Source organism: Dermacentor albipictus, chromosome 10 (genome assembly GCF_038994185.2).
Source record: "Dermacentor albipictus isolate Rhodes 1998 colony chromosome 10, USDA_Dalb.pri_finalv2, whole genome shotgun sequence".
Taxonomy (NCBI): Eukaryota; Metazoa; Arthropoda; class Arachnida; order Ixodida; family Ixodidae; genus Dermacentor; species Dermacentor albipictus.
The window spans coordinates 95,067,041-95,090,113 of NC_091830.1; the positions used below are offsets into that span (position 1 = coordinate 95,067,041).

Sequence of the window (23,073 nt, forward strand, 5' to 3'; positions counted from 1 at the left end):
ATACTAAACTAAGCGAAACAATTGCCATAAGGGAAACAACGCGAAAATGCTTGGTAGCTTGGCAGAAACAGAATGGGTTATGCAAGCTTTGTTCTCGGTTTCGCAGCGGAAGCCTGACAGCCTGTGAGCTTTGCTTGTAGCTTCTTTTAGGAGTTTAGTCGTGCAGCAGCCTCGCTAGCGGTGCTGTTTTACTTGAAGCGGCCCCTTCTGCATTTGTAAACACTACAGAAGGCTTTCAGCAGTTTTTCTTTCTTTTTACAGAACCTGTAATGTTTTTCGACATTCATCCATTTAGTGTTCTTGGAAAGTCAGTCATACAGCAGCCATTAATATTCGGAAATATTTTGTTGCAACCACACTGTAAAGATGTAGAGAGGCTGTTCGTGCAGTTTTATTGTTTATAATCAGTGATGTTGTGTTTCAAGCTGATCCTTCGCTCAAATAGGTAGGCATTCCTTTAGTATTATTAAGTACAGGCGTAATATCACTACTGGAAATAAATGCCTTTACGGGTGAATATATTTAATGTGCGTTTTGAGAGTCGATAATTAATATTAATATTTGATTCCTCTTTCAAAAAGTTCACATTTGCGTACCTCTAGACCATCTTATTTGGAACGCCAATGCATTTTTTGCAAAAATATTTCTTCAAAATCAAGTGCTACACTAAGCGTGTCTGCTAAACAGATATGAATTTACAACTGCTGAGCTTCAAATTCGCTTCCATAACGTTCCCTAAATATATATTAAAAATATATTTACTGAGGCCTTTGGAGCGAATCATTCTTTTGTCATATTAGGCAACTCACTAATAGCTATGTTCCTGTCCTCGTCTGCCGCCTTTTCAATTAAAAAGAAAATATGTGCGATGATGGGATTTGAACCGGTGTCCTCGTCCGCAATGACGCTCCATCCAATAGGCACGGCATTTGTTGCCCATATTGCAGTATATAACTGACTATCGCCCTGAGCATCTTGCAAGCTCACTACCTTACAACATGCTTTACTTGAAGTCAGCTAGCGCTTTCAGACGATTGTCGCGTTTGTCATGTCACACACAAAACAAATGGCTCATGAATGCATGAACGTGCGAAGTCTACATCCTTCCCTTGTTGCAGCCAGAGATTTGCACCATGTGACATTGCAACACCTTGTACAGCTTGTACTGCAAGATAATGACTGTTATTTTTAACCTCTTGAGGTGCTGTGGAGACAATTGGGCATGCCCAGGTAACGCATCTGAATAAATAGCATGGATTAAATTAGGTTAATTTAAAACCTGTCGCAGGCATCTGGAGTCAATTCTTTGAAATTTCCTGCAAAATCAACCATTATGTGGAAAGTGTTTTAGTGAAGAGAACTGCAAGATAGATGTCTGGGTATTTGCCCTCAGCACCAGCATTTCGTCATGTAGCGTGTTTATGTCCGTCGTTGTTTCTGGCAAATATTTGCTTCTAAGTTTGCTAAACGTGTAAAGAGCAGGGCGCAAAGATCAGGACAGAAGAACACAAACGACAGGACCGGCGCCTTCAAGCATTCAAGCATGAACCAACTAGCCCAAGCAAGAGTTTTACTTGAGCATATTTCTAAACGTGTAATTGTTCCAGATTAGAGACATTATTAACTTGGTTTTCCATAAAAATAAAAAAATTGCGAGCTTTAGGTTGTTGAAAAGTGTGGCGTTTACACATATGACCAGGAGACACGTACTGGCGGTGGTGTTTTGCTTGCGATCAGTAATGAATTAACTTCATTATTCCAGTTTTGTTACCTCTTGAAGTGGTATGGGCATGCATTCGTCTTAAGCATAATGGTTTAATTTTCGGCTCGTGTTACCATCCTCTTAATCCGCCTTCAGTTTCTTTCGATGTACACGACGTGCTACATAAATTGCATTTAAGGTACTCTACAGCGCCCACGTTCTTAGGGATTTGAATTTTTTAGTACATATTGCAGGGTGAAGACCAAGCAGGAAAGGCAGAAAAAATGAACATAGCGAACAAAACGGAACGAGTTATACGACAGAATATAGGAAGTATTACCCCTCAAAGACAAGCACAGACTAATAAAAATGATTAAAAATACGTCGGAGAAAAAAATTGCACTACTCAGTAAAACCATTTCCATGCTTACAAAGAAAAAGCAAACAAAAGTTATGAGTTATCAGAATATAGACAAGAGTAGGGTTTTATCATAAATGAAGTTTACACGAAATCATACATGTGCTTTTCGAAGTCAGGAAGGCTGCGTTCTGAAAAGAACATTTGAGGGCAGTGCGTTCCATTCCCTGACGGTTCGCAGAAAAAAACGAATGTTTGAAAAGGCTAGTACGTGCGAAGTATGGCGTCAGGTCGTTATTGTGACTACGTCTGGTCTGCCGGGAAAAAGTGAACGAAATGTAAATACCAGAATTGATATTAAAGTGATGATTGTAGAACGAAAAAAAAAAACCCTGAGCTTAGTGAAAGCAACTACGCTGTTCCAAAAGTGGGATATCGTTGCTAGGCATGCGTGACGAAGGCGAAGTCAAGATCATGACAGGCGTATAGATGAATCTTACTGCTTTCCTTTGAAGCATTTCTAGCCACGTATAGATACTCTAGACGCGGTCGCATAAAAGTATTGTATGTAACAAGTTTGATTTGGGTTGTAGTATTCTTTAGCTTGTGTCTAAGCGCTCCCAAAGTTTGCACCTTTAGGGGTCTACTTTGTACCACAGCAAAAATTGGAGGACGGTTAAGCTTCGCCTTCAAGAGTGGAATGCGACAGCATTCCCGTCGACCCGCCAAGGGGTGTAAGACAATGCGCGACGGCGCAGCGATCACTTACGAGGCGCCCCACATCGGACACGGTGAACGTCGAGCAACGCACTGTTCGGCGCGGCAACGAAATGTGCGCCTGAGCAAACGGAACGAACCAAAGAACTCGGTGTCTCGGAGGAGGAAACGATCTACGCCAGCCGAACGTCGTGATCGGCACGGGCAGAGAGATAGATAGATAGTAATCTAAAGAAAGGAACGGCGCTTGAGTCTGCAAGCCGTGTGGGAGAACGGCGAAGCGTCGTCAGGGGAGAGGGAGTCGGGGCATGCGACGCGCCTTGCACCGGTCCGCGCACAGCCGTGGCGCGCCACCTGTCGGGGCAGCGCCGTACATTGAGAGGAGGGGGTCTTCTGTGTTTGCCACAAGATGGCTCTGCGTGTGTGCTAAGCACAGAAGAAATGTTGCGGAAACGTACTGCGCTACTCATGTAAATGCGACTTCTGTAAGTTGCATGCTCATAATTACCGATATACACCGCAGTATAACTTTCTACGGCACGTTTCTAAGGCAACACCGCATTCACTAGAAGCGCTTTTGTACATCTTTCACGCATCGAACTCGTGGCTGAGTGGTAGCGTCTCCGTCTCACACTCCGGAGACCCTGGTTCGATTCCCACCCAGCCCATCTTCAAAGTTGCTTTTTATTTATGAAGTGCCTGCAGTGATTTATTGCTCACGGTCAACGCCGCGGACGCCGACACCAACGCCGATGACACCGGCTTTTCTGCGACACGAGCTCCTTAACGCTATCGCGTTAATAATCGCCATCAGCCTTGTTTGCATTTTCTGTCTTTAAAACTCGGTGGTCGCTACTTTCCGGTCGAGAATGCTTTGTCATGCTGATAACGCACAAGCCGTTCCTGACTTGGAAGTACCAGGCTAGCAGCGTTAAAGAAAGGAAATGCGGGCAAGTCAGATGACGTTTATCGCTGTGGGGCAAGATGAGCCCCAAAGGGTGTAAACATTTTTAAGAGTGTAAGAAGTTCCAGTTTTCTCGTAGCAGATTAACAAACGTCGTCTTTATCGTTATGGCAGTCGACTAGTAATTGTGAGTCCCAAATACCAAATATTGTCAACTTCCATAAAGGGATTATTATTTATCGTATACCTTCATGTAAATGGACAAATCTTATTTGAGTTGGCTGATAAAGACTGATTTTCGAATGCTTAATTCCATCTACCAGGTGTTACACGAATCAGAAAAAGAATTTAGGTTCTTCGTCCACTTTGGGTCCTTACCACATATAATTGGCTTGTAAAGAATGCAGTCATCTGCAAAAAGCTCGAGTTTGTGGAGGAGGTGTCTACTGTTGAAGCGATGTCATTAATGAAGATTAGAAACAAGATAGGCCCAAGGACCCTACTCTGGAGAACTCACGGGGGGACAGGCACAACATCAGAGCTGCAACCTTGGACCTGGACAAACTGTTTTCGATAAGTAAGGTAGGAGTGGATCCAATTAATTAAACTAATGGGTAGACTAGTGCTTGAAAGGTTCCTGAGCAGTTTACCGAGACAGACACAGCCTAAGGCTTTTGTAAAATTTCAGAGCGCAGCATCTATTTGGCCGCCCTTATCAAGTGCAGCTGTGAAGTTATGAATAATGGTGATGAGTTGGATGGTAGTTGACAAGCCTTTCCAAAGGCCATGCTGGAAGGAAGTCAACCATTTTCTTCTAGGAGATACATTATGTAATGCGTAAAGATGTGCTCTAAAAGTTTACAGGGACTGGGAGTTATCGATATAGGCTATAGTAGTTTTAACACTCACGGGATAACCTTTCTTAATGACAAGAACTATGCGCGCCGTAGTTTAATCATCAGCGTAGGCCAATCATGAATTGCCTAGTAGATCTTAGAATAAACCGAACCCTGCAACTAACTCCAGTGTCTTCGAATGCGCAGCTTTTGTGAACACGTGCTTAGATTTCAGCCTCACTGAGTTTATCAAACGTCTAACACGCACTACGCTTTCTAGTGCGACTATCCTGGACTTGTTATGACTCACAAAAGCTTGGTACTAAATGACACAGTCCTACCTTACTTGAGCGACTACTTCGTTATAAATTTTTATCTCTTCTTCTCGTAATAGCAAATTGCTGAAGTTATTTACAGAGTACGTGAAGTGCGACTATATTTCAATAAATAGCAATTATATGGACACTCCAGGGTCATTTTTGCCGTCGCCGTGGTATTTAGTTTAAAGTCCAAGGGCGATGACACCTCTGCTGCGCGCCGCTTGCTGTAAGTGCGAGTGAAAGCGCGCAAAGGAAGCCGACGATAACGGCTCAATCTCATGATCATGTTGCGCTCTCGTCGCCGACTTTGCGTTGAAGCGATACACAGCAGGATGGTCACTTCGCTCGCTGCTGCTGCTGCGCTTCCTCAAGCCAGCGTTTTCACTGCGAGTGCCCGCGGTCATCGAATGTGATGCAGTGGACAGTACACCTAGAGCCCTTCGGAAGAAAAAGAGACTGAACTTGCGCCATCAGGCATATATATGCCTGGTGGCGTACATATCGTCGAGCCTACCATCATCGTCGAGCTACCATCGTCGAGACTGTATAGGCTCGACGATGGTAGCCGCAATATCGACTTAGTCACCTGATAAATAAATGGCTATTCTTTGTGAGTCTTCTGTTCCAGTGATGTGTTCATGTTTGCCTGTGCACGTTGACACCATGCTTGCTATATTAGGTAGTAAGCGAATGTTTGCAAGTTTATACAGCCGATAAAACTACTATACTTAAGAAGCGTAGAGAGTTGGGCCAGTTGGTGCATCATGTAGTGTTGAGCGGAAATACGGGCGGGAAGAAACAGAACCGACAGGAGAGACCCTCATTTACTACTGAAGCTTAATGAAAGGTTTTCCAGGAAGCGCAGTCAGAAGGCTGATACAAAGCTCATGCATCTTCACATGCAAAAGTTGTAAAAACGCTAACGACCAAGGAGATAACTAATTTCTTTATCTGTGAGCCCAACTGAGGGGACATTGACACACGTGGCAGATTGTGCGTATATCTGGCCAGTCTCAGTAATTTTCCTCCCCAATCCGTCATTTAAGTTGTTTAAAATAGATGCATTTCTGACAGCGGAGTGCAACCGTAAAATTGGAAGTGTGCAGTTAGGTGCATACAACCCGCCACAGCCTTTAAAGATGCTGAGTGCTTCCTGAGTGTGTCATTTATACATCGGCCCGTTTGGGAAATGTAAACTTTAGCACAGCGCAGCGGAATCTGGTGAACGACCTCAGTGGCGCAAGTCACAAGGGGCTTTACATGTATTTTCTTACATGCACTTTTTTCAGTTTGCGCTCCAATCACGTATTAGGATGCACAAGCTAGCGAGCTTACAAGGAGCAGTCAACACTACGTCCATTTCATGCTTGCCTCCTACTTTCTTCAGGCTGTGCGAAACTGCATTCATGCATGGCATCACCACAACTTCTTTTGGTTTCCGCTTCCCTGTGTGGCTGCGGCGGCTGCCATTTTGAGCTTTCAAAAGGGAACTTTTCAAGGCCACCAACAGACTGGTGGAGAAAACCGAGCTTTTCAGACGTGGCATCTGCAAACTGAAACTGCGCTCGACTTTGTGCGTGCAAGACTTTCTCAAAGCCAAATTCAGGCACGACAAAGCTGTCGCTCGTTTGACGAGCTTCATGTGTGAAGAGTCATAAGGTAAAAGGCTGTTGTTGGAGCGTGGTAAATATTCCCGACATACATGGTCGCCCTATTTAAGATACAACGCCTTACTTCGTATAACTGTCTACGCATTTGTAATCGTAATCGATGGTTTCCCTTTGGGGCGAAACTGCGACTTTAAAAAAATATATTTGCGTTTTGGCAGCACTAAATATATCCCAGCATGATAACTGCTGGTTATTTATATACAATGTAACTGAACTTACTAATCAATTTATACCACCATGCGAAATTCGGAACAAGAAATCACCGTGGTTCGCACCTGCCCTAAAACCACTACTAAATAAACAAAAGCGTTTGAACCGATAAGCTTGACTATCGGGCGCACTTGACTATCGGGTTGGGGCGACCTATCAACTCGCCGCAAATTATTATACGCATGGCTTGCCCATTGCCAAGCATGCATTTTATTAAAGTGCGCTTGCTGGGATTAAGTAACTCCGATTTACTAAACGTAACTCCCATTAACTAAACAGCGTAAATTTTGGCAGGTCATAAATAGTGACCTGCATACTTTAACTAAGGGACGATGAAGACATGGTGACTGCGAGGGAAACATGTTGTTCCTTCCTTAATTCAGTTCGTTCATCTTGTTTTTGGCGGCGTACCTACAAAGCTTCCGAATGTTCCCGAAAATTGCTTTCTTCCCAAGCATTCAATTGACCTTGATTTTGTTGGTACAAGTTAATTCACCACCCCAAACTTTTTTCTCCGGGTGAAGGTGCGATTCATTAAATGTTCTTATAAAATACAAAAGTCTCGTCATCCAGTCATAAATACAAAGGTCTAGTCAAATACAAAGGTCTAGTATAGTAAAAGGTCTGTCCTTGCTGCTTTTGCAGTCTCCTGAGTAGAGTGCACTTCCTCGTGATTGGAAGGTTGGGAAGGTGGTTCCCGTGCGCAAACGTGGCAAAGCACATGCTCCCAACACTGATAGACCAATTTCATTGCCAAGCATACCCTGTTAGCTTACGCAGAATGTAGCTTACTGTCACATTGTTCGTCATTGCAAAGTCTGGTGTGCCTCAAGGATCCATGTTAGGTTCGTTATTTTGTCTCGTGTGCATTAACAATTTACCTTGTCATATATCCTTCTCTAAAGCAATTTTGTGGTCATTGTAGGATTCAGCATAAAATATTAACTTCTGCAGACAATGTTACTTTTCAATCAGACCCTGCCATTGTTTTTATGTGCAATATAATTGGTTAATGCAACTTAATGTTAACAAATGTAAGGCCACGAGAATTGCCCGTCATACGAATCATTCCGTACCGTGTAATTATTTTGTTATTAACGCTCCCCTTTCTCAAGTTAGCAACTACAAATCCCTGCAATTATACAACGCCGAGAACCTCTCATTGCAAAACCATATTCAACAAATCGGCAGTAATAATTTATTTCCTTGGTTACATGAACGAAATTTTTTCCTTGGCCCTATTCACTTTAAATTTCCTTTTGCATAATGCATTAGTCCGTTCGAAACTCGGATATATATGCGTCCCCTATTTTGGACCCACATGTTCAGTCCTTATCGCTCTGCATCGAAGCCGTCTGAATTCGTTTCATTCTGTCTAGATACTGCCACACTGCAAGTGTCACATCAATCAAATCATCTCTAAATTTACCAGATCTTTCACTTCGACGTACATATGCTCCATTCTGTCTTTTCCTTAAAGTATACCATTCCAACCCCGTCCGAAGCAACTAGCTCTTCACAGCAGCCAGTTATATTTCTGCCCGCAACGCCCAGCGGTTCAACGTTGTGCCTAATTGTCATACCCACTAACATTTACATTTTTTATTGGTACAAACCACCAGAACGGACTCGAGTTCTCTTCCCAACGACATCTGCTCCATCATCACCATCAACAATTTTAGGAATGCAATTTCCAGTCATTTCATGTAACTACACCGTCTTGCCCACTCCTCTCTGTAATGTTAACTATCCTTAGAGTAAATTAATGAAAGAAAGATGTCGGAGGGAAACGAGAAGCACACACGATACAACGCTAGCAATTGTTGATGTTCTCATATCGGACGTTTATGCAAACAGTTCACCCAAGGAGTCAACATTTTGTGAACTTTATAACTTCCTAAGGAATAAAAAGATATTAAGCTCTCCTAGTACGCTTTTAACCACTATAAAGTTACAAGAAATGCAGTACTGGCAAATTTTCAATACACAGAATCATTTAGAGACTACAATAGTTAAGACCAAACTGCTGAAAAAGCGAGCTGAACCGTTATTTATCTGAGGCATAAAATTCTGACAAGAGCAGAAATTATACGCAGGCCTGAACATAACGTCACATATCTGACCTTCTCGACGTAATTCGTGTCACTTTCAAGCGCGGCATTGGAGCATTCAAATCGTTTTTTTTTTCAGCGTGTTATCTGAAATTAGCGTCAAATTTATAATTTTACATAAGGCAGCCTTGCTCTAAATCATGTCGGTTACATACAAGTTGCTTGCTCGAGCCAGGAAATGTACACAAAATATGAAAAAAGCTCTAAGTACATTCAGGGCTCATCGGGCTCCAGATTCAAAGATATGTTAATCAATCTATTGCAGGCAGAAGTAAGGAGTGCAGAAGCTCAACGTAAAGGTTGAACTCAAGGTGGACGTACCTATACAACAAGCTCAAAGTACAACTGCGATGAGATAATCTATAGTACTATACCGTACCTGAATACCTGGCGCGCACGAGAATGTCTGGCCCGAGAGTTTGATAGCGAAGGGTAGTACAGTTTACTTCTTCCAGCTATTATGTGGTCTGTCGCAGCTGTCATCGTGCTTACTTGCATCAGAAAGTCGCTGCCAAAACAAAGAAGTTCCGGTAGAACGCATCTCATGATGACTGTCGACGTTAATGCGATTGGCACTCGAGCAATATGCAACTCGCCGTTCTAACTTCAGAGTATAGATGTTACACCTACATTACTTGGTGTGAAGATTAGAGAAGATGTGGTCCATTGTTGTAGTCTTACTGCTTTGACACGAGTGGGTATTTTAATTGCATTGTGAAATCCATATGACATAACAACATTGAGATATTCACTGCCGAGTTCCTTAACAGCGTCAGTATTGATATTACCGCATAATATTGTCCGAATATCAACGCTGGCCAAGGAAATTTTTAAGCGATAAAATTTTATAGAAATGTAGACACTGCCCCGTTCGGGTGTCGACAGACAACTATGAGAAACCCTTCACACATTTGCTACGAGAACACCGAGCTCAGTTATCAAGGAAAATGAATGTGCAGGCAAAACGCAGAAGGTTAATCATGACTTGACAAATAAAGCTATACCCTCCTTTGCTCCTCTACCGGTTTGGCGACGAACAGAAAAAGAAAAGCTGTACCCCGGTAACTCGTGTGACTCAACTTGTAGTAGACTTAGTGTCCATACCGCGATATAAAGCCAAACGAAAATACACTTAAGAATCGCAGTGAGCAGAAACTCAACATTTGGACGCTAACTGCAAACATTGCAGTTGATGAGAGCGTAACAGCAAAAGCTGTAAACAATTTTTTTGCAGATTGTGTAATGTACATCGTTTGAATCAAGCATGCACTTATAGGTGAAGGGGCATGTCATTTCAAATGTGCAGGACCTATGCAATGTTTGCCTTTCGCGCAAGCACCTTTTCGTTCGAGACACATGCAAATTTCAATTTTTTTTTCACGCTTGTTAGCATTGGTTTTAGTAATCAGCGTTTTTACTTCGAAACACAAATGGTCGTTAATATGAACAACACCAGTGGCATCATAACCTAGATTCTGAGGGTCCGTTTTTCTTCTCATTTTCTCGTAAGGTGAAGTCTCTTAATAAGAGGACAAACACTGAGCACTGACTGCGTTTGACCTATCCTTGTTTCTGCTTGAAACTCGATGGATCACGTCGTTGTCAACCTGAGACAGAGCAATGACATGCTTTTCTCCGAAGGACTGTATCACATGAAATGTGTTCCAATTCTGTTTACAAAAAGCCCTTTAATGTCCAAATATTTGAGCCGGGTATACCATTTGAGCTCGATAATTTCACTACGAGCGGTTTCAATAAAACTTCTGAGTTCACTGTTTTCCTTATCTAGTGCAGCCTGTTCTTTTTTTTTCGATTTCCTATAGTAGACTTGAAATCCTCGAAATTAGAGGTTAGAAAATTCAGCGACTGCTTTATACCCTGTGTCTCATTCCGATGACCAGAACTATTCCAGTCAACTTTCGCTGACAGTTCTGCTAGAAATTTCACAAATTATTTATATCATTGGTGATTTTCAGTCATTTTCAAGCATGTTTTGCTTCAAGACCACTCTTGGCAACGGAACGCCGAGATGACAGATCGAAGCGAGCTGCCGCAGCACCAGCGTGCAAACATCTAGTGAAGAGTGCATTGCAGGGTGAAGAGTGGCTGTTGGCTAAGGTGCGAAAAAAAAAGTTGCAAAATATTCATTCGGTTGCATATTCTTTGCGGCGCCAAATGGAAATAATACACCAGACAAGATTCGCACATTACTCATTTTAGCTCTCACTGGAATTTTTTTTCTTTGTGCGAAACGGAGTGGCTTATTAAGGGCAGATAAAACTTCAAGTTTTATCCAAACCATGTTGCTTGTTTCATCATTGTGGCTTGGCGTATCATAAAATACATTCCCGCATTTCGCACTTTCTTGAAAAACAAATAAGCAGGTACCCTGCACTGTGGTATTCTAGGCAAAGCACTAGGCTTTTGGGATTCTAGGGTTCTAGCATGCACTAGGATTCTAGGAACGAAGAATAACGTGGCTGGTGTGGCATGAGGATATTGTTTCACTCCATTCCGTTTCGGACTGGCTGACGCCGAAGATGTACGCGGAGCAGCGCACGGACCACTGGAGAAGCGGGAAAAGTAGCAGCGTCGAAATAGAATTGTTACATTATTCCAGCCCTTACCTCCTTCCCGTACGGAGTGACAGCCACTTGGCTGATACGGTGGATGGAATGGAGAGAATATGATCGATCGAAAGGGAATCCTCGCGTTACAGCGGTCAAATTTTCTGCGTGCTTTCTAGGTAATTTTTGCTGATGTAACACGAGCTACGCTTAATCTCTTAGTAGGTTATGTGTTGTGAATGACTGGTACTGATACTTTATTTTCTTCATTTCTTGTTTACAGTCCCGCTTATATTTTTTGAGCCACTGAACAATGTACATTTAGGGGAAAGTTAGCGCTTGCGCTATCTGCTCTTCCGTGGTTCTTGTGTTTCCTGCGCCTACCCATTGCTCGCCTAAAGCGAACCAGGCAAGCGATGGGAGTAGGTCTCACCTAGGCTCTGGTGCGGATAGTTGATGACCCACTCGACGGCCGAAGACAGGAATCCGTGCACGAGAATCACGGGTGGCCTTCGGCTCCGAGGCGGAGGAAAGGGAATCACCCCCCGGCCGTACGGGATGCGTTGCATGGACAGCACGTAGCTGTCCTGCGTGGTGACCGCGAACTCCTGGCAGTGGTAGCCCTTGCTACGGATGAGGTCCGCCTGCAAGCACGCGCGAGTGCCTTGACGCCTTGCCTTGCGCATTGAGTAATTAATCCTACTGAACGTGTGATAAGTGTTATCGTTAATTAGCATCTACACGAGGGATGTGTCGTGGGTGATTACCATCGTACATACTGGCAGATCTTTTATTTGTGAGCCGTCCATATATACAAAGTTGAATTGTCGATCAGAACCCCCGAAAGTTTAGCAGGTCCGTAGGAATTCATGGTGGGGAAAGGCAGGGCATGCAAACGCGGACTTTGCGTAAATGATAATACCGGTATTGATCACAACGGCAGATGCATTAGGATTGCAGAAACACGTCCTGAAATAACCGCATTTCAGTGGTCTCAAGCTGAATTTATAAAATTGCAGATTATTTATTTGAAGTTGCGCTAGGCGATGCCACTGCCCATAAAAAAATTGTACAATTCTCTATTTTTCCTGTCATCAACGACTTTTTTATCGAATTTTCTAACACTCATCAGCAACCCAATATTCAAGATCGTGCAGCACGTAGCGTTGCTAGTTTACCCTACGACACCCACTTCTCCCCATATTTAGGAACTCGATACTACTATGCTATCGCAACTGTAAAACAAAATATTAATGAGTCGGTGCACCATTAAAATATAAAAAAGTACAACGCATTATTCCGAAATCCTGTAGTCTAAAGCATACTTTGCTTAATTCAATTCAAGCCCGGTAAAATATTTGGTATACCCGAAGAGTTAGAGCCACTTCGCATCACCAAATGTTATCTGCAATTCTGCAATCAGACATAATTGGTAAATAGTTTCTTTATTATTAAATAATAATGTAATCCGAGTGCATGGAAGTGTACACTTATTATCACGTCTCTTACATAGCTTGTGAATTTTGAGTATTCATTTTATGTCTAAAATTGTTATAAAGGCTTACTGACCAGCCGCTTCCTTTTCTACGATTTAATACCTTGTTTGTTTGGTGTTCTCCTGTTGCTCTTAATTTACTTTCCCATTGCTTTATTGCCACCGCGTCGTCACTTTATTTGCAGCTTTTCATGTATGCGCCACAAAATGCTAAGTTGTTTTGAAATGCCCTTAGAGGCTAAAAACACATATCCTTCATAAATTTGTTCAATGAAAGACAGTGCAGAACTAGAAAAATATTTGTTGTGTATAAGGTTCCTTGATTTGAACCCACGCGTGACGAGTGACAGCCGCTCAACAAATTGCTGTTTGCTATCGTATTGCACACAACTGTACTTCTCCAGGAATTTGGGGAGGGTGGCTGCAGCAACACGAGGAAAACGCGTTTCGATAGTAAACGCGTAACTTGCATAATAACGCCGATGCTTATTTTGTGCGCACACAACATCGTGAGGGAGGAGTTAAGGCACGACGTGGCTACTGCACATTTTTTTAATACTTTGCAATGCATGGAGGGTGAGTTCAGCAAATGTTTCGATTATTTCGGACCAGTGCATACTGACACGTGCATACTAACGAGATTAAGCGGGCAACGCCTCACTTACCGGTGTTCGAAAGGCATCCGGTTGCCGCGGCTCGAGGACGCACCAGGCGAACTTGCAGCACAAGCACCACAACAACAGGGCCTTCACACAGAATTCGGCGCACAGCGGGGTTGGCACATGCAAATGCTCAGCGCGCATCCTCGTTTGGGTCTCCCCGCGTAGCCCGAACGCACGCGGGCGCGCTCATGTGGGCAGCATTTCGACTGCCGCGCGTAGAAACTGCGGCGGCGCTGACGTCACTCCCAACGGTGCAGGTCAGTGGAGGAAGACTCGTTTTGTAATTCGCGTCGTCGCGCTCCCCCGATCGCACGTTGTTCTTGACTAATACGGTGCAGCGTTGCCGGAGCTACGATTATCGCCAGCTAATCGGGAACAGCAAGAGCAGCGGCCTTATCACCTGAGAACGCTTCCTCATTGGCCATTGCACCTGCGTTGGCCAATACAAAACGTTCTTGCTCGCGAGTGTCAGTGTGAGTAAGGCTCAAGGTTGATCGGTGCAAGCCGTTGCGTTCACACTACTGCACGTAATTACTTCGGCCGAATAATGCCCATTAAACGCGGTAGCAGCGCTGCTTCGGACCTCCTACTTTGCGCACTTGCTCAAACGGTAAGTCCTAATTCCTAAGGCTATGGGAAGAATGTACGCAGTGTCCAAAAAAAGCGTGTACTGCAGGTATTCAGTAGAGTGAGGAGCAGTGGGGACACATGTTCGTAGCGATGAAGAGATAGGCATGCTGGCCGGCAAGTAATGGAGGTGAACTAGTTTAGTTTGTTTTTGTTTTACTGATCCATTCTTTCCATTTATTTGCACACAAAATGGCTCAGTGAATGAGGATGCGCCGCAGAATCTAGGGCGGTGCCATCGGCATTGTAAACGTCGTGCACGGTAATGGTTCACGGGTCGCTTCTCTCGCAGGTCGCCCTTCACGGGCAACTTACACCCGCGTCGTGCACCGGTTATCATCGGTACTTCTTAAGGAAGCGAAAAAAAGAACGAGACAGCGGCGTGCTTGGAAGAACGCGCATGTGGTGGCGCGTGTCTTGACAGCAGATGCGCAACAATAGAAGGCGAAGCGATGTACAGTCTGCAACCAAAGTTTGCGGGACACGAGCTCCACCACAAAGAATTTTAAAGCGAAGCTTTCTTTGCCCCTTGCTTGGACTGTACCACTGCTTCTGCTCCGTGGCACAGCGTGTCGGGGTGGGGTTCGGAGCGTGTGTTTACACGATAGGAGCAAGGTAGAGAGGAAGAGTGACGTGAGAACCTTGTTTGTACCTTTGCACCGCGTCGTATGTGCACAATATGCTCTGCAGCTCCCTGGACGTCGCGAAATTATCCTCTTGACATCTGTAATCATACATGACCCCCTGCAAGAACATCGCAGAAATTGCAGCGCTAACCTTTCTACTAACGTGCAAGCCTGGAGGGAAGCTAGATAGAATGGTAGAGGAGAGGGGGGAAAGGAGGCATAGAAAAAGGTAGAACCAACGCAGTCGCGAAAAGAGTGAGCGGCAGCCTTGCCACTCTTCGCTTGCACATCCCATAGAAGTGGGGTGCAGTATAGGGGGAAGGTGACGTGAGAGGGCAAGGAAACTCTAGTATTATAGATGCGACAGTAGTTGCGCACAAACGGGATAAAACTAAGTTCATGTTCAAGGTATGGTCTGAAAATAAACGCCTTGCAAATGTGTCAAGCAGACAACTTACGCAGGGCATGCAGAAGCAGAGCCGCACTGATTAAAGCGCACCGTAAGGTCTAGGCAACACTATGGAAGTGGTCGCACGCCAAATCAACACTTCTGTTCCGCCCGCGGTAGGCGCCTGTGGCATTGCTCGAAGTGGCGGATTTGATCCGGACCACGGCAGCCGCATTTTGACGGGGGAGAAATAAAAGCAAGCTCATGCACTTTGACTTAGGGACACGTTAAAGAGCGTCATGGTGCCAAGATTAATCCTTAGTCTGCCGCTACGGCATGTCTCATAACCGCATTGTGGTTCTGGCATGTACAGCCCCATATCCAATTCATGTTTAATACTTCCGCCACGATTCGATGTGCCACGTGAGGCAATGACAATGCTCCACCCTTTCCGAGGTTATGAAATATGGCGCACAGCAGCGCCTCAAGCAAACACATCCCCTCGTGTGTCCTGTGTACTACGCACACAAACAGCAGTGGCGCACGCAAGGTAGCGTTTCACATGAACCAACCACTCTCGTCTTAGCCTAAACGTGGAAGAAGTCGTGCAGTCGTGAAGTCGTGAAGAAGACGTGCAGTCGGACAATGTTTACTAATCAAAAACGAAGTCTTTCTTGGCGACCTACCACCACTTTTCGAATTGGGTATGTTTCAAACTTCTTTCTTAGGCCGATCCTGGAGATAGCGCAGCCTAAGTAGAGCCACGCCACTATAATTACATCTCTCCCAGGTTTGAGCTCTGGCATTCTTTCGCACTTTTATTATTTATTATTCCCTAGAAGATACAAGGTTAAAGGCATGCGCTGTCGGTGTTGTGTTTCGTGACATTTCTTTGCGAGCTGCCATTCACAAAATGCTGAGGAATAATTTCGTGAAAAATGTAATGAGGAATGTATGAGAAACTTTAGAGATAGAATAGTGTGGCAATATTGCCCGCATATACAACATGTCTTATACCACACTGGCATATATCACACATATACGTAAATATATGCGGAGCTTCACGGCGAGGAAGACGGTGAAAATTCACTTTCAGTGTAAATATTACTGGTACAATGACGACAACAACAAAAGAGAAAACCAAAACGAAATTGTAAATACGAAAAAATCATAATATTGCAGATAATGAACAAACAGTTCCATTCTGCCTTTTCGCCTGTTGAAACTGACGTGGCGCGCTATAGTGTAACGCTATTCAAAAAGGTTTCTATTCCATTTTTGAAATCAGCCCTCCCCCATTGGTCAAAAAATTTTCGGGTCACCAAAAAAACCCGAAAATTTTTTGACCAATGGGGGAGGGCTGATTTCAAAAATGGAATAGAAACCTACCAACCTACATTACAACTTACATTAAAAAACCTACATTACCTACATTAAAACCTACATTACCAACTTGGTCGGAGAATTTATCCTCTGCCTCACCCGAAGCTCAGTAGAGGTCAGTCAGCTACACTTAGGATGCTGCAGACGGGATCTTTCCCGTCGCGGGGATTCCTCAGTAGGATGTACTCGGATGTGGACCCTAGTTGTCCTGACTGCACTGAAACCTTTTGCTCAATGGCTCACATGCTCTGGCGATGTCCCGCGTTGCCTAACGACTTCCTCTCCAGCGAAGCCGAATGGGAGGAGGCCATCAGAAGCACGGTACTCCGAAAGCAAGCCCAGGCTATCCAGAGGGCCCAGGAAAGAGCGGAGCGTCACGGCGTTCTGTCCTTTACGTGGGCGCGGCCAGCGGCTACAATGGCCTCCCGTTAGGAGGTCCTGAAAGTAGCTCCTCAGGACTAAATAAAGTTCGTTGTCTGTCTGTCTGTCTGTCACCCCACTTCGCTTTCAGTCACGCTACGTCATGAAAACCGCGAAAACTCGTCGTCTGATATGACATCTGCCCACTGATTATGCACGATTACACCAAACAAAATAAAAACGAAATGTTAATTTCCGATTGTGCACATTTTTTCGCCATTAGCCTTCCGTTATTGGTTTCCGTGCGGTGCCACTTCGTCTTTCTGTTGCGCGACGTCACTAAATCGGGAAACTCACCACGTCAAAGTGACGTGTATACATCAAAGGTGCATTATTATTCACAATAAAATTATCATTTTTTTTTCGGTATAGCTGGAGACTACCTAGTTTCGAAAGGAATAGAAGACGTCTGAGCACCGATTACTCAGGCACTGGCTATTCGGAGCTGCCTTGGGAAAAAAACTTTTATTTCAGCATGAAAAACATTTGCCTAACTGCATAACCTTGTCAAGCTCCTTCGGCCTTTATACCACATCGCTTTGCCAACTCTTCGCTGAGGACCCATTTTAGCAGCACTGTTAAACCTTCCGTTGCTCGCCGCTGCGATTTTCGACCAGCCAGCGCAGCCTAAGCAGGCAGAAGTGGGCCAATCGCCGACGCCGGCACCATCCTCCTCATCTGCTTATCTACTTTCACTGCGCTAGCTCGGTGCCAACAAAAATCCCTCCCGTTCTGCATGCTCCTGGCCATTTGTGAGCCAATTAGGTAAGGTAAACTTGTCAAGGTATTCGATGCTATTCGCTTTGAAAGCGAAGAAAAGTAAACTCGTATAAACCGGGGTGTAACTTGATTGGGCTGTTCAAACAACGCCGAGGGTCACCGCCCGATGCTTGTGTCGGCGTTAGGTAAATTGGATGTTAGGAGACTGAAATAAACACAGACGAGTAGTTTTACTTAATAGGGCCCATGGTGTCGGACTTATCGGTGTTTTTTGAGGACAGTTTTGTTTCTCTAAGATGGTGTGTCATCGCTCCTATTGAAAGCGTGAAGTCGCCAGGCGGTCCTGATAAGATAACTAATACTTTTCTGCGTCGATAAGCTGACCCCACATCTTTCATTCTTACAGCTGTTCGATTTTTCGTTAAAGGCGTCAAACTCACGATGTGATTCGTTACTGTCTTCAGAAGAAGGGAGACCATTTGCTAAACAATATTACCGACCAACTTTACTAACCGACACTTGCTTGTGACACAGATTCAGACTGCTCTTATTCGTCAAAATAATATTCTGCATTAGAATTGCGAAGAAAGATTGCTAGGTTGAAATTATGGCATCCATTATACAATTATTATTGTTGCATTTATCAAATATTTCCAATGGCTTTTAAAAGTTCATAGCCATGCCTATGCTCAACCATTTAAATCGCGCACCATACATCATTGTCATACACACGATTTTCCCATGTTCAAAGCACACACTTGCCTCTTCAAATAATTGTTCTTTTTTTTGCGTCCGATAGTCGAGTGTAAGTCCTTGTCGAGGAATATCACTGCATCAAATAATGGGAACGATTTCGAACGCGCCTTATATTCACCATTTCTAGCATGTTTATTTAGTTATTTAGTTACGACACTGCTGCTCTCATCCGAGAGTGTGGCAGTTCAGCCTCAGAGTATACATTCATGTAAGTCGGTACACAGGATTTGAGTGTAAAGCATGCTTATAGAGCATCTAGGAAGAACAGTCAATGGAAAAAGCGAAAGTAAACAAGAAGCAGCCATTAATCTAGGACGAAAATATCATAAAGTTAGATACCGAGTTTCGACGATAGATGCATGTTTTCACACGACGTTAACCAACGTGATGCTCAAAAAGACGAAAGAAGTGTAACATTGACGCATCTTCATTGTTTCATTGCGATTTTATTGGAGCATGTGCTTACTAATTTTTAAATTTATGTCAGTACTACTGGTGACTAAGTCATCTATTTATTCTTACATATTTGTGCTCGTGCTACTGTACAACGTTCACCGATTGAAACGGGATAATCGGAGGCCGTGCCGGTTAGCACTTTCTGCTCCACGGGTGAGCGCTGGGTGTTCTCTTTGGGGCGCCGAAATCGGGTCTCGCTTTCATGGGTCTCGCTTTCACCGTATATAACAATGTATCATATCTGTGTCCCCAGACCTCACTGGTAGCGCAAAAAAAAAAAAACGCCGGCAACCACGCGCTCCCAGCAATGCGTTTGAATCACTCAGGAGTGTATACGTAGTGGTATTTAGTAGAGGCGCACATCTCATTTTGTATTCTTTAAATGTTCGTCGTATTTGTGATCCCTGAGCTTGTTTTCTAAACTAGCAGAATATATTACCTACTGAGGTACCTTTTAGCCAATAATTGTGCTCTTGCACCGTTTAACTGCTCCGGCGTGTTTGCAAGATTGCTTTTTTTTCTTATGATGTGTATTTGCGAGTTAGATTCCATCTTGTATAACATGCAATTATACTTTCGCATGTATTATGTACAATATCCCACCTGCCTGGTCAAATGTGACCGTAGTATGCTCTGAATAAAGATATTAGTGTATGGACGAAAACTACAAACAATATCGCGGCAAAACTGCGATGGAGTTACTGAAATACCATCTGAATTATGCATATTATTTTCAATACTTCATAGTTAACAATACCCCTGTCGATTCACATTTATTGTGATATATTTTGCTGATTTATTCGTTTGTTCGATTTCAATTCATGCACTCTTATTACATACCCTGCCACCAATATGAAATTGGGAGCAGCGAAAAGGAAACATAGGCTAAGTAGTCAAGCAAATTCCGGAGTATGCGCTAAAGGGCACACAAAATGTTGGTACGTAAACAAATACGGTACAACCGACCGACATCAGATGTCGTGTCTTGTTCTACTGGTACGCAGAAACAAACTTCTATTCAAAAGAACATTGATTGTGGTATTGTTGCGTTAAAGGAAAGAATACAGTAACATAAAGTACTAACTTATTGATTTTTGTTAACACGAAGACGATACTTGAGGCTAGTTTCGCATGTACAACGCTTTCTGTTAACCTAGAGACTTGGCATGATTGTTCTTGTTATTCGTGGCCGCTGGTGCTTCTTACCTCAATAACAGCGAAGGCTGGGATCTGCCCTTGTCGAAGCAGAGCTTCTTGCGCTGCTCCCCTCGCAGCAATTGTTTATTTGTGTAAAAATGATCGAGTTCTTGATTTCTTAATCAACTACGGATAGTAAGTGCTGACAACATATATACAGTATGTCACTGACTTCTCCACAGTGTTCAGTTATTGTAGTGAAGGAAAGGTGATTATTGATGAGGTCAGACCTTTCAGCTGTCTAGGAGTTCACAACAAAACACGGGACACGTACTCGCATAAAAAAGGGAAAACAAATAAGAAGTGCAATGAAATAGTATAAGAATTAAGATCCTCAAAACTTTACATACAGACTAGAAAATAGCTTTATAATGTTCACACGCATTGCACAAACATTTATTGCATGGTGCCTAAAGAAAATAACGTTCGCACAGGTTTGCAGTACCATACAAAAAAGAACAAAGCAAGACAAGACAAAACAAAGTACAGACACAAACACTAAGTCACACCTAATAACATAAAAGACAAAGACAACTAGGTAGAATGAGGGAACAGAAAAAACAAAGCTAAAAAGGTAATATGCATAAAGGGCAGAGACGGCTCTATATCAGCATTTGGTGAATCGTGTCACTTCCTCTCAGCGGTGCATTAGCTACCCTGAGCGTGTCTGTCGCGATGCGTTGGGGTCTCACTGAAGGCTAAAGTTTATCAGTTGTCCGCGCTGATGGAGGCGGTAGGAGACGCTCAACTTCGTTCGCTTTTTTTTTTTTTGCCAACGTTGTTGGTATTCCGCAGAAGTAGAACCACTCAGATGCGTGCGACCGAAATGAACCTAGTGACCTGGAAAATCGAGAGCGCGCGCTTTCCGAAACGCCCGATCGTGCGGTTTCACTCTTTCCTGGGTCGCACCGGCCCAATACAGCGCCTTCGTGGACAAAATACTAAGCATATACCACGCGGTATGGGAACTGATATTAGGCGAAGCATTCTACCCAGCGTCGCTTGGAATTATTCAAAGCGTTACACGAACACCTACGTGTTTGTGTAAGGCGAGCAGCCACGTTTCTGTCGCAAGCGTTTGTGTGACCACACGACGACGGTAACGATGATCGTGTGACGGCGACGGCCCGATTTCTAATCCGGCCGTTGGACGAGAGTTTGCGGCATGCCGATTCTTGGGTTCCACGTAGGGGCTGGGCGAGCATAAGTGAGAGAAACCGTGACTGCGACGACATCAGCGACTGCGCCTGTTACAATATCACGCGTACATATGGGAATGTCATGCTGTGCGCGGTAGTGCGACAGTGGAATTAGCACTGGGGTGCTGAAGTGACAAAAGCTCTTTGACCTGGGCTGACAGCGAAGGCGATACATAGTCGCAGAGCCTCCGCATAGCGTTGGCTGCTACGAGGAAGAACTGGGGCATACGGGCGCATCAGGGAGGTAGGGCAATGTGAGCGAATACGAGGGAAGAATGCGAGAAATTGGCACGCAATGAACGCGCAAAAGGTTTCAACAAAGCGGTTGATTTTCGCACGAGAGAAGTGTGCGTGTGATCATGATTGTTGGAGCATTCGAGTGCTCTGCGGGAAGCCAGGCGTACGGTCCCACCATCGGCCACAAATGTCCTTCCTTTCTTTTCTTTTTTTTTAATATGAAGCGGTGTGAAATGAGGCGAGAAAGTAAATGCCTTCCTTCAGCATAATGCCTGGAAAGAGGCAAGGAATGCTTCGCACTAACAAGCGGCGCGACCATCTCCAAGGGACACAAGAGTGACCGCCGTTTGGCCAGCATGCCGGCGTCCCTGTTATCGAGTCTCTGCTGTGCACTGTGGCTTGCCGGCCGTGTCCAGCAATCGTGCAGCTTGGCTCAGTGGCAACCCGACGCGTTTCGGAGCCCGGTGAGTGGAGGAAACTCTAGGCACGCATTTATAACCCTCTGATAACCAACGTGTCATACATGCTGCCATAAGTGTGACACCTCGAAGTACTAATTCGAGCACTAGAAACTAGCCCAAACATAATACTTACGAATGTGTAGCGTTGTGCGTAAAACACAGAGAAAAGGAGGAACACGGTGACACACACGGAGCTCTCCGTGCGCGTCACCATGTTTCTTCCTTTGTCTTTGATTTGACAAGTTTGTAATGGAAAACCAACAAGTGAAATCCTTATTGCAGCTCATAACTACGTCTTGGTAGTACTTGAGTAAAGTTTCACCCTCGTATAGTCGACCAAACCAATCAATAATTAAGTGATGACTACATTCATTAGGTTCGAACTGACAGAAAATTTTTTTTGTATAAATGTACTCGCATAAAAATTAACAATTTGTTAGAATGTGTTTTCGACGTGGAACTTTGTTCGGGCATTACAGCGCTGGAGTTTTCACGACACCTACAGCGCCGCTCTGGCGGTCAGAACGTTCACAACTCAGCGGCTCCCGCGGTCGAAAATTGCTACTGGTAGTGGCGTTGCGTGCGCTGAAAGTCGAAGGAAAACAAAAGGACGCCGACAGTACTGTTGCGTATACAAGTGCCACAACTACGTCGGGATGAGGGAGGATGTATCCTTCTGCGTCTTTCCATCTAAACCCTACGAACAAGAACGGAGGCGGCGTTGGATCCAAGCAGTCAGGCGAGCGGAGTAAGCTCCCGTCTTGTCGCCCTGTGAAGCGGTGTCGGGCTGGTTTCTAAATCAAATTTTGCGTGTATCCCTGGTTTATTCGATAGTGAAGATGGTCAACCATGGCAGACAGTACCAAACAGCAGAATCTGCAGTCGGTATTTCGTCGGAAACAAAATGAGCAATAGCATGCACCATCCGGCATGTGTACCAACCATTTTTCCTTCGCAATACCACCGCCAAGCCCCTTCCAATGCCACCGCACGAAGCGAACGATACGAAAAGTAAATATTATCCATTCATTGCCAAGAATTATGTGGGAGG

General features: G+C 44.3%; 1 protein-coding gene across 1 annotated transcript in view; it reads right to left on the reverse strand.

Annotated features, from left to right (window-relative positions):
• LOC135909549 (lipase member K-like) overlaps positions 1-13,741 on the reverse strand; it is a 53,940-nt gene extending 40,199 nt beyond the window's left edge. Inside the window, exons 1-2 of the mRNA XM_065441526.1 lie at positions 13,556-13,741; positions 11,829-12,039 (exon numbers count right to left, since the gene is read on the reverse strand). Coding sequence (XP_065297598.1) covers positions 11,829-12,039; positions 13,556-13,693 — 349 coding nt within the window. The 5' untranslated portion in view covers positions 13,694-13,741. The remainder of the gene's footprint in view (positions 1-11,828; positions 12,040-13,555) is intronic.
• Positions 13,742-23,073: the final 9,332 nt, after the last annotated feature.